This window comes from Sphaerodactylus townsendi, linkage group LG01 (assembly GCF_021028975.2).
Source record: "Sphaerodactylus townsendi isolate TG3544 linkage group LG01, MPM_Stown_v2.3, whole genome shotgun sequence".
NCBI classification, from domain to species: Eukaryota; Metazoa; Chordata; class Lepidosauria; order Squamata; family Sphaerodactylidae; genus Sphaerodactylus; species Sphaerodactylus townsendi.
The window spans coordinates 31166905-31181083 of record NC_059425.1 but is presented as its reverse complement, the minus strand read 5'-3'; the positions used below and the strand labels follow the sequence as shown (position 1 = coordinate 31181083).

Genomic DNA, 14179 nt, shown 5'->3' with positions numbered 1-14179 from the left:
AGAAAAAAAATCTTATTGCAGGGGTAAGAAACAGGTCTCTTTCACAGAATCAACAGCAATGTCAAGGTTTGTTTTATAGGCAAATACAGCCACTAAACAAGCAGGACTGAGACAAAACTACTGCTGATGCTTATATTTGGCAAAGGTTAGCTTCCTTATTTCTAGCAAAGATTAGTTTTTCTTATCAATACAAAATTGTAGGCAACTTGGCTGCTGCTTCTCCCAAGTTTCCTTCATTAACTAGGGTCAGCCTGACCTGGTGCAGAAATAACTTTGGACAGAGAATACTGGTAGAATCATGAACAGCTAGATAAGCATGGTTTATAACACGTCTGTAAGTACAAGTTATTCTTAGATATTTGGCAATCTCTAGGTTTACTGAATATGCTGCCTTCAGCTAACATAAGGCAAATCTATAGTTCTATTATACTTTGGTTCACTCAGGCCTATATTTTCAGACGTTCGCCTTCACTGGCAACCCTAGGTGCAGATGCTGAGAATGATCTTTCTCTGCCAGGGATCTTGGAGAGCTGCTGCCAGTCAGAGGAGACAGCATACCCATATTCTGACATGGGATAAGGCCGTGGTGGTGAACCTTTGGCACTCCAGATGTTATGAACTACAATTCCCATCAGTCCCTGCCATCAGCCAATTGGCCATGCTGGCAGGGGCTGATGGGAATTGTAGTCCATAACATCTGGAGTGCCAAAGGTTTGCCACCACTGGGATAAGGCATCTTCATCTACAGAAGCAACCACTCACAGGAACAGCAGAATGGATCCCTGCAGCAGCCTCAATAAGAAAAAAGAAACTACTATCCCCAAACCCAACATTTCAGTTTCTCCCTTTGTCCCAGCAAGGAACTACTCCATGCTATTAAAAATACCATTTGTGAATTTTTATTCCAGTTACCAGTTTTCTGAAGAAAAATATTTTGTTTGCAATAAAAGCAGTTAACAGGAACTTGCGTGTGTAAAGTGCTGTCAAGTCACAGCTGACCTATGGCAACTCTGAAGGGTTTTCCAGGAAAGAGACAATCGGGGGTGGTTTGTCATTGCCTGCCTCTGTTTCACAACCCTAGTGTTCCTTGGAGGTCTCCCATCCAAATACTTGCCAGGATTGACAATGAGAGCGTGTAACTGCCCCAAAGGTCACCCATCAAGTTTCCATGGCAAAGGAGGGGTTTGAACCTGGGTTTCCGACATCTCTAGTTATAACTGGACGGTAGATTAAGATTCTGAAATCCAAATTCCGAACCAAAGAAAGCTGAATTCTGTTACCTGCACGGTCATACCCAATATGTGCTTCTTTTCGTGCTTCTAGATGCGGAAAGAGACAAGGAGCTTTCCAGGACTCACAAATTTGTCCCAGACTATTAGAAATTTTATTTGGCCACTCATCTGGCACCTGAGATATCAAACACAAATTATTTCTACCATCCCAAAGATAACCTGCAGATGTGAGCCCCCAATTTTTTTCTAAAAGCTGAGATTAGCGTGAAGCTCAATTCTGCATTTAATACTCACATTCAAGACTCACTAGGATGCTCAGTAGAGATCTTGCCTGCTTTTGCACATTTTTATCCCAACCTTTTCTCTGGGGAGCTCAATTATTCTCCCATCTGGCCTTTGGACTGTTAAACTCAAATAAAGATGAGCTATTCTCCCATCTGTGCAACAACTGTATGAGGCAGGTTCAACAGAGAGAAAGAGTCAGGCCCAGCTGTAGCTTGGTGGTAGCACTGACGACAACAGCTTTGGTAATAGGGCTTGGAATCATCCCTCCCCACAGAGGAAAAAGCAAAATCCTGGACTGATTTCTGAAGAGTTGATCCAAAGTTGGTTTCTTTGCAGCCATGGAAAGGTCAAGTGCCCTTTGTTCTAATTTGAGTGTCAGTATGCTGCAGTGGCTAGGGTATCAAATTAGGATCTGGAAGATCCACTTTCAGCTCCTCCACCTGTCTAGACCTCACCCACTTTACAGGGTTGCTGGGATAAGAAAGTTAAAAGAGAAAAACGGGGACCGTCCGTACTATCCTGAGCTCCTGGTGGGGGGAGGAATAGGGAGCATTAAAGGCACTAAACAGGCAGAACTGCTATTTGGTCTCTAGAGGAAAACATGTCTTCCTCTGGGCATAGAATATGGGTCATTGGGATAGTAGTTGTGAATTTCCTGATTTGTGCAGGGGGTGGACTAGATGACCCTTTGAGAACCTTTTGGTTCTGTTTCTAAGTAATCTCTTTGGCTCATTCTGCACATGCAGAATAATGCACTTTCAAACTGTTTTCAGTGCTCTTCGAAGCTGTGCGGAATAGCAAAATCCACTTGCAAACAGTTGTGAAAGTGACTTGAAAACACATTATTTTGCGTGTGCGGAAGGGGCTTTTATGTTTCTCCCATAGGACAAATAAGTTGGGGAGGAGAGAGACTTAAGGTTGAGAAAATAATGTAAGGAAAAGGTTAAATCCTACCCAACTGCAATGGAGGTGCAAAAAAACCAACCCCATAAGGGACACATTCATAGATCCCCCGCCATAATGTCCAGTTTGGTCTCAGCATCTTTTAGCTGAATTCTTGCTTCCAAGGCAACTTTCCTTTGGTTTTTCTACATCATGCAGAAAAACAGCAAGGGGGGCTTTTCTGTCCATTTTCCTCTTGGTAGAGGCAAAATGCCCAGATCCACTTTAACTGGCTTAATCTTTTAACTAGCTTAATTGAGAAAATAGCTGTATTTATTTTTGAAAAAGAAAAGAAAAACTGCAGACCATCACAGGAGGTGGGAAGCTCACCCTCGCAGGGCTGGAGTTAACCCCAAAGCATTTCATAGGCTCCGGCTTCAACAATGACCAACAATGTTACGCCAGGACACACAATACTAATTAGAAAATGTACGAATTGCCTTGGACGGTTTTCTTAGTTTCTATTTTGCCTCTAAACTTAGTAAGCTTCAACAAACAAGATGAGCAGATGAGGGTCCAGGACTGAACGAAGGCATTTTTCCACCCCATGTGAAGCACAAAACCATTACCTCCTCTTGCTTCAACACTAGCTGGGAGTGAAATCAACCACAGCGGCACAACAGCGCCCTTCTCCCTGCTGAACTCCAAAACGCTGGTTGCGTGGCTTAGCTGGAAAAAGGACTAAGGCACATAATGAAGAAAAACCTCAAGAGTTTTCTCCTCTGGTCTCAGCAGCTGGTTTCTGGCAACCTAACAGCCTCTAATCAGATTTGTGCAAACCATCTATATGAAAATATATGTCAACTTCAATGCTTTCTGAATAATTCCTCTACAGTCCCCTGAGTCAGCCCGTGAGCATTCAGGCAGGAGGGATACTGGGAGTCTTGCTTAGAGTTTGGCAGTTGTTTGCAGAGAAGTATTCTTGTGAACTTCCTCCAGCCATTCAATGAGGATTTTGTTCAGAGCTGCAGGCCTGTGGGGAAAACACATCATTGGCAAAAGAAGTATACTGATGCAGAAAGAAGCACCTAAATGTCTGTGCCCAGAGTGCACACATTTATTCTTGGGCACATGGTGCAGATTTATTCCATGCTGTGTACATTGTTTCACACTCCATGTCTCATTTTGAACCAATATATGATATATTAACAGCTGGGACAGTTCAGCAACTAAGAACATGGCCTGCAAGAATCTCAGTGTTCCCAGACCAAACCCTTGCTCTGCTCTGAGCTCCCTACAAAGTCTGCAGCCTCAAGTACTCTGGCTAGAAAACCGGGGAATACAATTGCTGTCGTACATTACAGGACAGCTGCAAGAACTGTCAAAACCACAGAGCAACCTGTTGGGACACTTTAAAATGCTACATAAATATTAGGTACATATTCACCATAATTATCATGCAAGTCATCAACGTTTATAATGTCATCATTATCTAAATGACTTGGTATTTGGTCCTAAGTGCAATCAGCCCATTAAAAAGACCTACGCTACTAGTTCATATTCTGAGATGAGACATTTCACAATCTGGAAAATGTCCACAAAAGAAGTAGTTAGCATACACTATTCTGAACCCACCATTAGCAGTTTCATTGAATTTGAATGTTTTTTTAAAAAATAAATAAAATTTTGCACATTAGAGTGGTAAAGGCAGAGATGGAGCTGGAGGCAGGTAAATCACAAAGATTTGGAAAGTTCTGCACTTGGTTTGAAGGTGCCTTTCTCCGCCTGCCAATTTTCAAACCCACTACCTGCAGTCATAAGGACCTGGGAACTTTTATTTTTATTCTTTTTAAGTGGAAGAATTCTGACCCTGATGTAAATTCTCAACTCAACTCCACATCCATGTTAAAGGCATGTGTGATCCCCGGGAACTGAAGCACAGATGGCCAGGCTTCTCCAGGCCTGAATCAGAAGGGGTCCTGCTACTTGCATATCCCAGCTTTGGCCAGAAAAGTATTTGAGGTCGGAGCCAAGCAGGAGGGTGAGATTGACTCCCTTTCCTACTTGCACCTTAGAAGCTAACTGGTGCTCCCACGACCACATCAGTGGAAGAAGAAGAGGAGGAGGAGGAGGAGGAGGAGGAGGAGGAGGAGAAATTCTTCTCTGGGTAGCATAATAAGAAACAGACTTCAGTTGCCTTGCCAGTTGTAACGAAAGGGCACTCATATATATATAAGTTCTGCTTTCTGCGCTGCCACCAATAATATATTTTCCTCTATATAGCCCACTCAATACTGATTTTCCACAAGGTCACCACCCTGACTGGGGAACACAGACACACAGACAAAAATACTAATGACTGGAAAGGTTTTAAAAGGTGACGAACAAAACTTCGAAGCGTTTATTTGCTGAAACTTTCACAAAGAGCTACTCGGAGTAGAAGCTGGAGAGAGGTTTAACGCTTTGTTAGCTCTTCAGAATAAGTTTGTCTTAAGATGTTACTTCAGATCTTCATATGCACACCGACACACGCATGAGTGTCTCTTAAGGAAGATTTAGCTTTGAACTAATAAATTCCCTTAAGCACACAGACACTATTCCTCACTGCTCCAATACCCACTGATCACACAATTCCATTACAGTCCAAGCCCAGGAGATTCTGGCACGCTTCTTGGCCTCCTCCTCTCCCACTAGTCCCTATTGATATGGCTTCACTGCCTCTGGACTGAGCTTCTCCCCATGACTGGTGATTCTGCGTGATACACACCCAGGGGCAAGGCAGACTAGATAGGTCTGGACAGTTTTAAAACATGCCAAGCTCCTGAAGGGCACTTCAATCTGCACTCCAGATCAGGGCCTCCCTCCTCTCTCTGTCAAGCATACACCGCTTAGACAGGGACTGGACTTCTGTCAGCCAACTCAACAGAGACAAGATCCTTTTCTTCAGAGCTGACAGACTCACCTCTCTGCCAGACTCTGCTCTGCTCTCTCTCCCCACCCCGACATCAGCACTCAAACTCTCCTCTCTCAGTGCTCTAGGCCCACTGGCTCCCCTAGCCTCCCCTTATGACGTTACAAGACCTTTTTTTTCAGCCAATCCAGGTCGGTTCTCTCCTTGTGGAGCCTTTTTTCTTTTTTTTCTGGCTGTTGCTAAGGCCTTCTCCTTTGGCCTGTAATGCACACAGCCCTCTCAGGAGTGAGACAGGATTAGTTACATATGTCCCCTTTCCCTAAACGACCTGGGACCCTCCACAGGGGCTACAAGCCTCGTTGCAGCAATGTGTGTAAATAAAGCTGCTACTACGTTAGCAAAACTAAACAGTTTTTCATGAATTTCCACATTTTTCGTTTATGCATTCAGCTTTTACCTTAAAGTTCAATTTCTTCACCATAAAACATTCTTACCCTAGGTTAAACTTTACCGCCAATCCTATATTTATACTTCAATAACATTCTCACAGCAATACGCATTTTCATATTTCAGCAAGCGTTTTTTAAACTCCTACGGTACTCTTATTTAGCATGCATTCTCTTCAAGTCATTACCTGTTTCTATTCAGATGTATGTTTACTGGTGGTGGAGTTATACAAGCACAGGGTAAATTTTCCTTTTTTCCCTCCAGTAGGGAAAGCTTCCTCATGGTGGGTTATCCAAATCCAACTGGACATTCATGCTCACTCATGGCAAGGTTAAGTTGCCTTTTAGCGTGTAGTGGTGAATTTGGATGGTGACACCACATTAAGAGCCAAAGTAAAATTTCCTTCCTAAACTTGCCTCCTTTCTGCCAAATCAAAAGTTTGAGGTTTTACACTCTGGCTTTCTTTACCACTTTGCCTCTTTTGGCCCAGGTAAGTGCCTTTGTCATTTCATCATAAAGCCGCGTTCATACAATTGCCCTCTACCACAGAACACACATACTTGCATCCAAATAATGCGCCATCAGACCCTTTCATTTTTATGCGGTCAGATTGGCCTCCCCGGTCCCCCCTCAAGTTTCCTCTTGACGAGTCAGGTATACAAAACTTCAACTTCCTCGTCTTCTGCCGGGCAGCTGTAATGTTGGGCTTTCAACAGCAATTCTCTCCGTTGGCTGCTGGAAACGCTCTGTTGAGGTCTGCGGCTGCTGCTGCTTTCCAGTTCATTTTGGTGTTTCCTTACCAGACCTGCACTATCCCGCTTTAAGCATGTCCTGCACAACACTGTCCCGGCTCTTGCTGGATTCTGGATCCGCTTCAGGAACTGGAACCTCCTGCGATGCAAAGTTGGTTAGGCGAACTTGTTGCAATTCGTCTTAGCCTCCTTTTCCCTCCTCAGGAATCGCGTCTGCGTTTAACTTCCGGTGATGCAGCTCCGCTTGAGCAGATTTGTTCAACTGCACCGCTGGGCATGTGGGATGGGCGTTAGCAGCCGCCTCACTTTTCCCCTCACAGGAACCGCATCTCGCTGATCTCCTGGGTACTGCTCCGCGAGGAACGATCGTTCCAGCTGCACCGGCTTCGACCGTTGGGAGGCGCTTTTTTAAGCAGCAGCTCTCCTTTTCCTCTCAGGAACCGCCTCTCGCGATCTTCCTGGTACTGCTATCGCCAAGGAACGATGGATTCAGCTGCACTGCTGGGTAGCGCGTCGGGAGGGCGTTAACCAACTGACTTCCTCCACCTCTGGAACTGCGCTGTGGCACTGAACTGGAATACCTTTGATGGCTTTGGGGTCAGCAAGCTCGGCTGTCTCCTTCCGTTCTTTCCTTACAGGAACTCATGCCGCTCTGGTCTTCTTGGCACCTGTCAGCATGAACACTGTCCATCTGCAACTCTGGATCTGCTGCAGACTCAGCCTGGTTCACAAAGTCGAAGCTGTTAAGGAGTTTTCTCGCCTCCTGGATCTATTGCGTTAGCAAAGGGTACACCTTGCAGGGGTTAAAGCGTTAATGCTTCCAACTGCATCTTCTGGGTGCCATTCTGAGGGTTTCCCATCAGCGTTTGGGAAAAAAGATTCCCCTCCAGTTCATCTGGTACTCTTGGGCAACCCTGTGGAAACTGTTTCCATTTTCTCCATCTGCTGAGGGAAATTCCACAACAATGTGGGGATGGGGCAGCTCACTCTGAGCTTCATTTCCCTCACTCTCAAATCAAACAATAATACTCATGGCTCATGCTTTGCCTCGCGACTTCCCGCCATCTTTAAACTCTTTCTTTTCTGGCGCTTTCAGCCCACGTGGCTGCTAGTTTAACCGTTTCCACCCCCTACCTTCAAGCATTTCATTTCAGCCATCACTCTAGCCTCTAATTTTGCTTCTTTTCAACTCCAGAAGCCATCTTAGCTTTCTCTAATCTCAGCATCTATACTGGCCAGTTTTAGTTTCATGCTCTCCCCTAATCCTGAAAGGGATCTTCTTTAGGTGTTTCTACATCACCTGTCTCTGGGGCTTTTCCCTCACCCAGCTGTCTTTTATTGTCTTAGGTGGTGCCATTTGTGAGGAGAAAATTTCACAGTTTTAATTCTCCACAAAATCAGAAAAAAAGCGAATAAAAGTGGGTCTTCTTCTCGTGTTTGGGACTGTAGTTCAGATGTTACCAATGTGATCCACGCCCGCTTTGCCGCCAATGTAACGTATGGGCGCTCCTTATATATATAAGTTCTGCTTTCATGCTTCTGCCACCAATAATATATTTTCCTCTGCCTCATTACTGATTTTCCACAAGGTCACCACCCTGACTAGAGAACACAGACCCACCCTGACACAAAATACCCAATGACTGGAAAAGGTTTTAAAAGGTGAACAAAACTGAAACGTTTATTTGCTGGCTTTCACAAAGGCTTCTCCAACGGAGTAAACTGGGAGAGGCTTCTAGCGGCTTGTTGGTTTCCTAGAATAAGTTTATCTTAAGATGTTACTTCAGATTCATATGCACACCCGACACACGCAGGTGTCTCTTAAAGGAAAGACTTAGCTTTGAACTAATAAATTCCCTTGCAGCACACAGACACTATTCCTCACTGCTCCAAGCCACCCACTGATCACTGCCCAAACACACAGTCCAAGCCCCAGGAGATTCACATGTGCGGCTTGGCCTCCCTCTCTCCCACTAGTCCTAATGTAAAGCTTCACTGCCTCTTGGACTGGCTTCTCCCAGACTGGTGATTCTGGTGGATACACCCAGGGGCAAGGCAGACTAAGATAGGTCTGGACAGTTTAAAACCGCCAAGCTCCTGAAGGGGCACTTCTAATCTGCACTCCAGTCAGGGCCTCCTCCTCTCTGGCATAGAAGCATGCACAGCTTAGACAGGGGACTGGACTTCTGTCAGCCAACTCTGCTGAGAGACAGAATCCTTTTTCTTCCAGAGCTGACCAGGCTCCTCTCTGCCAGACTCTGCTCTGCCTCTCTCCCACCCCGATCAGCACTTTCAGCTCTCCTCCTTCAGTGCTCTAGGCCCACTTTGGCTCTCTCTCTAGCTCTTGCCAAACGTTGCTGGACCTTTTTTCAATATTAATCCAGGCCTGGGTTCTCTCCTTGTGGAGCCTTTTTTCTTTCTTTCTGGCTGTTACTTCAAGGCCTTCTCCCTTTGGCCTGCTGTACACCAGCCCTTCAGAATTGGGAAGCAGGATTCCTGTTACAGATGCCAGCTCCAAGGCTAATTCCCGGAAACAGATTCCTACTCCCTGAACTTCCTTTAAATTCTCAACTGGGAAACGCATATTTCAAAAAGCAATACAGAGCACAACTCCGGCCTTGTGCTCTCAAGTACAGTGCCAGGACCCTGTAATGGCCTTGCATTGGTAGAACTAAAAGGTGCCACCAAGCAAGGACTGCAGACGTGTACCCCTCCACACCCATATCCACACCACTGGCCAAAAAGAGATGGTTTCTCAGCACCAGCAGGTCTAAGAAGGTCAGCCAATATGCACTGATCCCCACAGAAAGGTTCCAGATCAGGCTTGCCCACTTTTTTGAGCAAGTAGTAATTGCATTTTGCTTACTGTAACAGGGCTGCCTTGACTACCCTTTCACAAGGAGGCTCTTCATTGAGTGTGCCTGAATGGCAGGGGGTTGGGCCTGATGGCCCTTGTGGTCTCCTCCAACTCTACGATTCTATGATTCACACAGAACATTATGAACAAATGGAATTTGCTACTACAATATGTGGTGAAGGCCACTGGAGGTTAAACGTTTTTAAAAAATAGAATGCCAGCCCCACTTCCCCAGCCTCCAGGGAGGGTTAGACGTATTTCCAGAGAAAGAAATATTTATCAACTAACTATTGGCTGAGGTAACTGAATGGAACCCTCAAGTTCAGAGACAGTATATCTCTGAATTGCGGGAACTGGAAATGAAGGGGAAAGGAGGCCTTGTTGCCCTCAAGCTCACCAGTAGCCTTCCTAAAAACATCTCACAGACCACTGTTGGAAAGTAAGTGGGGCTGAGCAGATCTTTGGTCTGATCCTGAGAGGGCTGTTCCCACACTTTCATTCCATGGGCCTGATAGACTATTCTTGGGTGACAGAATTCCTTCAATCTTGCTCCACTGGTTCCAAATGGATTCTTTGCTTGCTCCATACATGAAATGAGTACAAGAATTGGACAGCCTGGATGAAGGAAAAGGAGCTGATTGTCTTCAGCATGCTGACAACCCTGGTCGGCACAAAAGGATCCCAGAGGCCTCTCTCTAGTTTCCCTTTGCCCTCTGTGCTTACAGGTATCTCCACACACTCTTGATGACAGTTCAGCGCTAGAATATTTCCCTTGCCTTTGGACTGTCTAACACACAGGTGTCAAACTCGTGGCCCTCCAGATGTTATGGACTACAGTTTCCATCATCCCCTGCCAGCATGACACTGGCAGGGAATGATGGGAACTATAGTCCATAACATCTGGAGGGCCGCAAGTTTGACACCTATGGAACAGTTACGTTCTTTACCACTCTTCTGATCCTGATCCTTTCTGTATACGTGCCATAAATTCAGGGCAATATTCTACCTGGTAGTTTAACCTGCAAGGTTTTATTCTTCCCCGTAAAACAGGGGTTGTGTGCGTGGGTTTGAGTCTTTACCAAGAGCCCTACCGCCTCCCCACCAGTCTGATTTACTTATTTCGCCATTAGAATTTATCATCTTCTGAGTGGGAATGGTCTCGAAATGCAATTCCACCCAGCAGTTCATTTAACTGCCTTCCTGCATATCTCTGGGTTTTTTTCTCTTTTTATTAATGGCTGCTGTGACATTAGAACAAGGCAATTTTGAGAAACACAGATGAATGAAAGGGCACAGAGAAGGTGGAGGCAACGAGGCAGGCAGCTTTATGGAGAAAATGCAAATGCTGCTCTCATTTGCACATGCATGGGGGGGGGGAAGGGCTTGGAACACAGAAACTTTAATAGACGGGGTGCTAAAATGATCTTGGTATGGTTTTTGCAGATGCCTCTTATTGATTATGCATTTTTATCCTGCCTTTCTTCCAAGAAGCCTGGGGCAGGATACTGGTATCTCTTGGCCATGGCATCTTCTTGGCACAAAGATACCAAGCGGGAGAAGTAGCTTTATTGCGTGCACACACACATACACACACACCACAGTTTTCATGTCTTCACACCACCCCATGGAGCTGCTATTGCTCTGAACAAAGGGAAAAGAGCCAGTGTGCAATAGGGAGGGACAAAACGCACACCACGCATGGTAGAAAGTGCTTGTGTTCTCCTCCAAAGAACAGGAGGACTTCGTAACATGTAGATGGACACTGATGCTCTCACCACACGACACGGGTAATTTATAGTTCTGTATACCAATGACTTGCTAGCCGCAAATGCATAAAACAAATCAGAAGAAATGAACCTCCCTGATTATTTACATAACCTCAGTTAACAGAGAGAAAAACCTCTAATATAATTTCCATTTCCAATCAAGCCCATTCTGATTTTCTGCCATAATTGTGAAACTTTAAAAAAACATATCCCCACTGATCTACCAGTACTGATTCTGACAATTATTTTGAGATTCTTGAGCTGCTTTTGGGGGGTGGGGTGGGGTGAGTTGGTGTATTGTGTTTCCGTGTTAACTTTATCAAATATTATTAGTACAGTGATGTTAGAAATAATTAGAACTCAAATTAGATCAACCATCTTAACACACAATTTATTTGCGGTGATGGAATAGAAGCATACAGGCCTGCCCCAGCTCTGGGTGCATGTAAAAAAAATGTTGACATGGTACTTTTGTGTGAAAACAGCAATTTGCATGTACATGTGCTTCAGGCAGTGTCCACCCCATCCAAAAGCAACACAGCCAGAAGAGACTGAATTCTTACTCAGATATGCATCATATGATTTGCACCCATGAATTTTATCCATATGTAAGTACCATCTCCATAGCTGGATTCTGTATGACACTGATTTATATCCCCCCTTTCTCTCCTGTAGGAGACTCAAAGGGGCTTACAATCTCCTTACCCTTCCCCCCTCACAACAAACACCCTGTGAGGTAGTAGGTGGGGCTGAGAGAGCTCCGAGAAGCTGTGACTAGCCCAAGGTCACCCAGCTGGTGTGTGTGGGAGTGTACAGGCTAATCTGAATTCCCCAGATAAGCCTCCACTGCTCAGCATGCTTTTAGTGCAGGGCCATTTCTGTTGTGGCGCCAGGACCACAGAACTCCTAGCTGAAATCTGTCCTATCACATTGACCTTTAGGTGCCAGACGAAAAGTATTCTACTTCAGTTTTGTACACGCTTTTTGATGGTTTGTTGTTTTGGACTGAGGACATCTTGACCTCTAAAACATATATATATTTCTTTTTTGGTGCAGAAATTTTAGCAAAGAATATGAAAAATCTGTGTGTTTATCAGACCCTTTCACCACTTACTTCTCCATCTGTGTAAAGTGTCCACACTCTTCGATATGGCCACGGGACAGCTGAGGGATCTAGAAAAGAATAGGTTAAGATCAATCCATCCCAAGATAATCATGGTTCAATGTGCAGCTGCACCGCACCATTCAAGAGGAGTGTGCCCTAGGGGACATGTCGCAAGAGTGGAGTGCATGCTCTACTTGCATAAAAACAGTGGTTCAGTCCCTAACACCCTCAGTCAAAAGGCTTCAGTTTGGGAAAGCTTTAAAGAGCCACTGCCAGTCTTGGGCAATTCGAGTGTTTCCAAAAATAAAAATAGTAGCCAAGTGGTGCCTTAAGTCACCCTGATTGGTTTTGGAGAAAGGTCTCCTCCCCCCACCCCCACCCCCACCCCGGCCCCAAGCATACTGTTATTAAGATAAGAAAATGAACTGGACAAGATGGTTAGCTGTATTTTTCCTTTGAAAACCAATGCCAAGGGAGGAAGAGGTAAGAAGAGTTGGTTTCAACTGATGACAAAGTGTAGCTGCTACTTCTGGGGCACTGAGTTCAATTAGTTTATGGATCTTCTAGCATCTAGACCCTGAACTTTCAATGGGAATTCTTGACCCAGATGACCAATGAGAAGGGACAAATGACAACTGATTTGTGTTGCCCAAATGACAACTGATTTGTGTATTCCGCAGGCGTGTCAGTGGCCCCCTGTACAAGATGACTGCATGGTCTGCTCACCCATTCCTCCATGTGCTTGCTCATGGCTGGATGTAGAACTTTGTCCTTCCCAGCAGTGACCATCAAAGCTGGGACTCTGATCTGTGGATTTTAAAAGGCAACAAGAGTGAAGATCATTTGCAGCAGGAAAAGCCCTCCTCTATCGTACAAGTCGCCCATTGAGGAGACATGCAGAGCAGGGAAAGCTCATGTGAAGGTGCTAAATCTTTTGTGAACAATCATCCCTGGTGGTAGAAATGAAATAACACATGGGGACCAAGAAGCAGCACTGAAAATACTATAGAGGCAAATCTCAAAGGATTAGCTATGCTAGTCTCTTGCTGTAAAAATTGGCCTCATGTAGCGTAGATGCCTTGTTATCCGACTCATGAAGGGTCATGAAAAAGCAGGTTAAGCTGAGGTAGTCACCATCCTGTGGTTACTCGGTGACCTTCCTGACCAAAGCAGAAATGTGAACTTGGGTCTCGTCAGCTGTACGGAGACAGTAGCTTGGATTGCTGAGTAAGTCTCTGCTGACAGACTGGGAATTCCGTCAGCGGAACAGAACTTTCTCGTCTCCCGTTGCGGCCCCAAGAGGAGCGAGAACCCGGTGCGGTGTCCTTGGATAAAAGGACAGGATGAAAATGCGTAGACAACACAAACTTCTAGAATTCCAAGGAGGATGCACCATTTCTTCCCCCACTCCCAATACCTTTCTGCCTTGGGCAGAGGCGTTCCACTTCCAGTTTGCTGGCATGTTCCGGTACCAGTTCAGCGGGCCCCTGAAAGACAAAAACGGTAAAAAACAGGGTTATTAGAAGTTCTTGCTGCTGCTATACCCATGTCCAGTGCACAGCTATGTAGCCCTCTTAGTATAAGCTATGTTGGAGTCCCCAAGCATGATACAGCCTTGTTGGATCAGGCAGGGAAGGAGTCCTCTTCCTTGACTAGCATCTCTGTTTCTAGCAGTGGACTGCCAGACCTCTCTGGAAGCAATTGTAAAAAGCATGAAAAAACTGCATTTGCCCCAAGTGTCTAGCACTGGTCTTATGATTGCAAATACCATTTGGTTAAGTGAGTATGAGGAAATATGTTTTAAGACTATGTACGTCACAGGCCTATAACCCTAGTGCTAACCACAAGAAAGCAACAAGTGTAACCTCTCTTTGATAGATGCTTAGCCCAATATCAACATACACCAGTTTATTTGTTTAGAAAATGGACTGTGTATATTTAA

The 14179-nt window shown here is 45.1% G+C and overlaps 1 protein-coding gene across 1 annotated transcript in view; it reads right to left on the bottom strand.

The window, feature by feature from the left end:
- Positions 1–622: 622 nt before the first annotated feature.
- EPHX2 (epoxide hydrolase 2) overlaps positions 623–14179 on the bottom strand; it is an 87019-nt gene continuing 73462 nt past the window's right edge. The window contains exons 16-19 of the mRNA XM_048516744.1: positions 13655–13724; positions 12964–13044; positions 12247–12305; positions 623–3432 (exon numbers count right to left, since the gene is read on the bottom strand). Coding sequence (XP_048372701.1) covers positions 3348–3432; positions 12247–12305; positions 12964–13044; positions 13655–13724 — 295 coding nt within the window. The 3' untranslated portion in view covers positions 623–3347. The remainder of the gene's footprint in view (positions 3433–12246; positions 12306–12963; positions 13045–13654; positions 13725–14179) is intronic.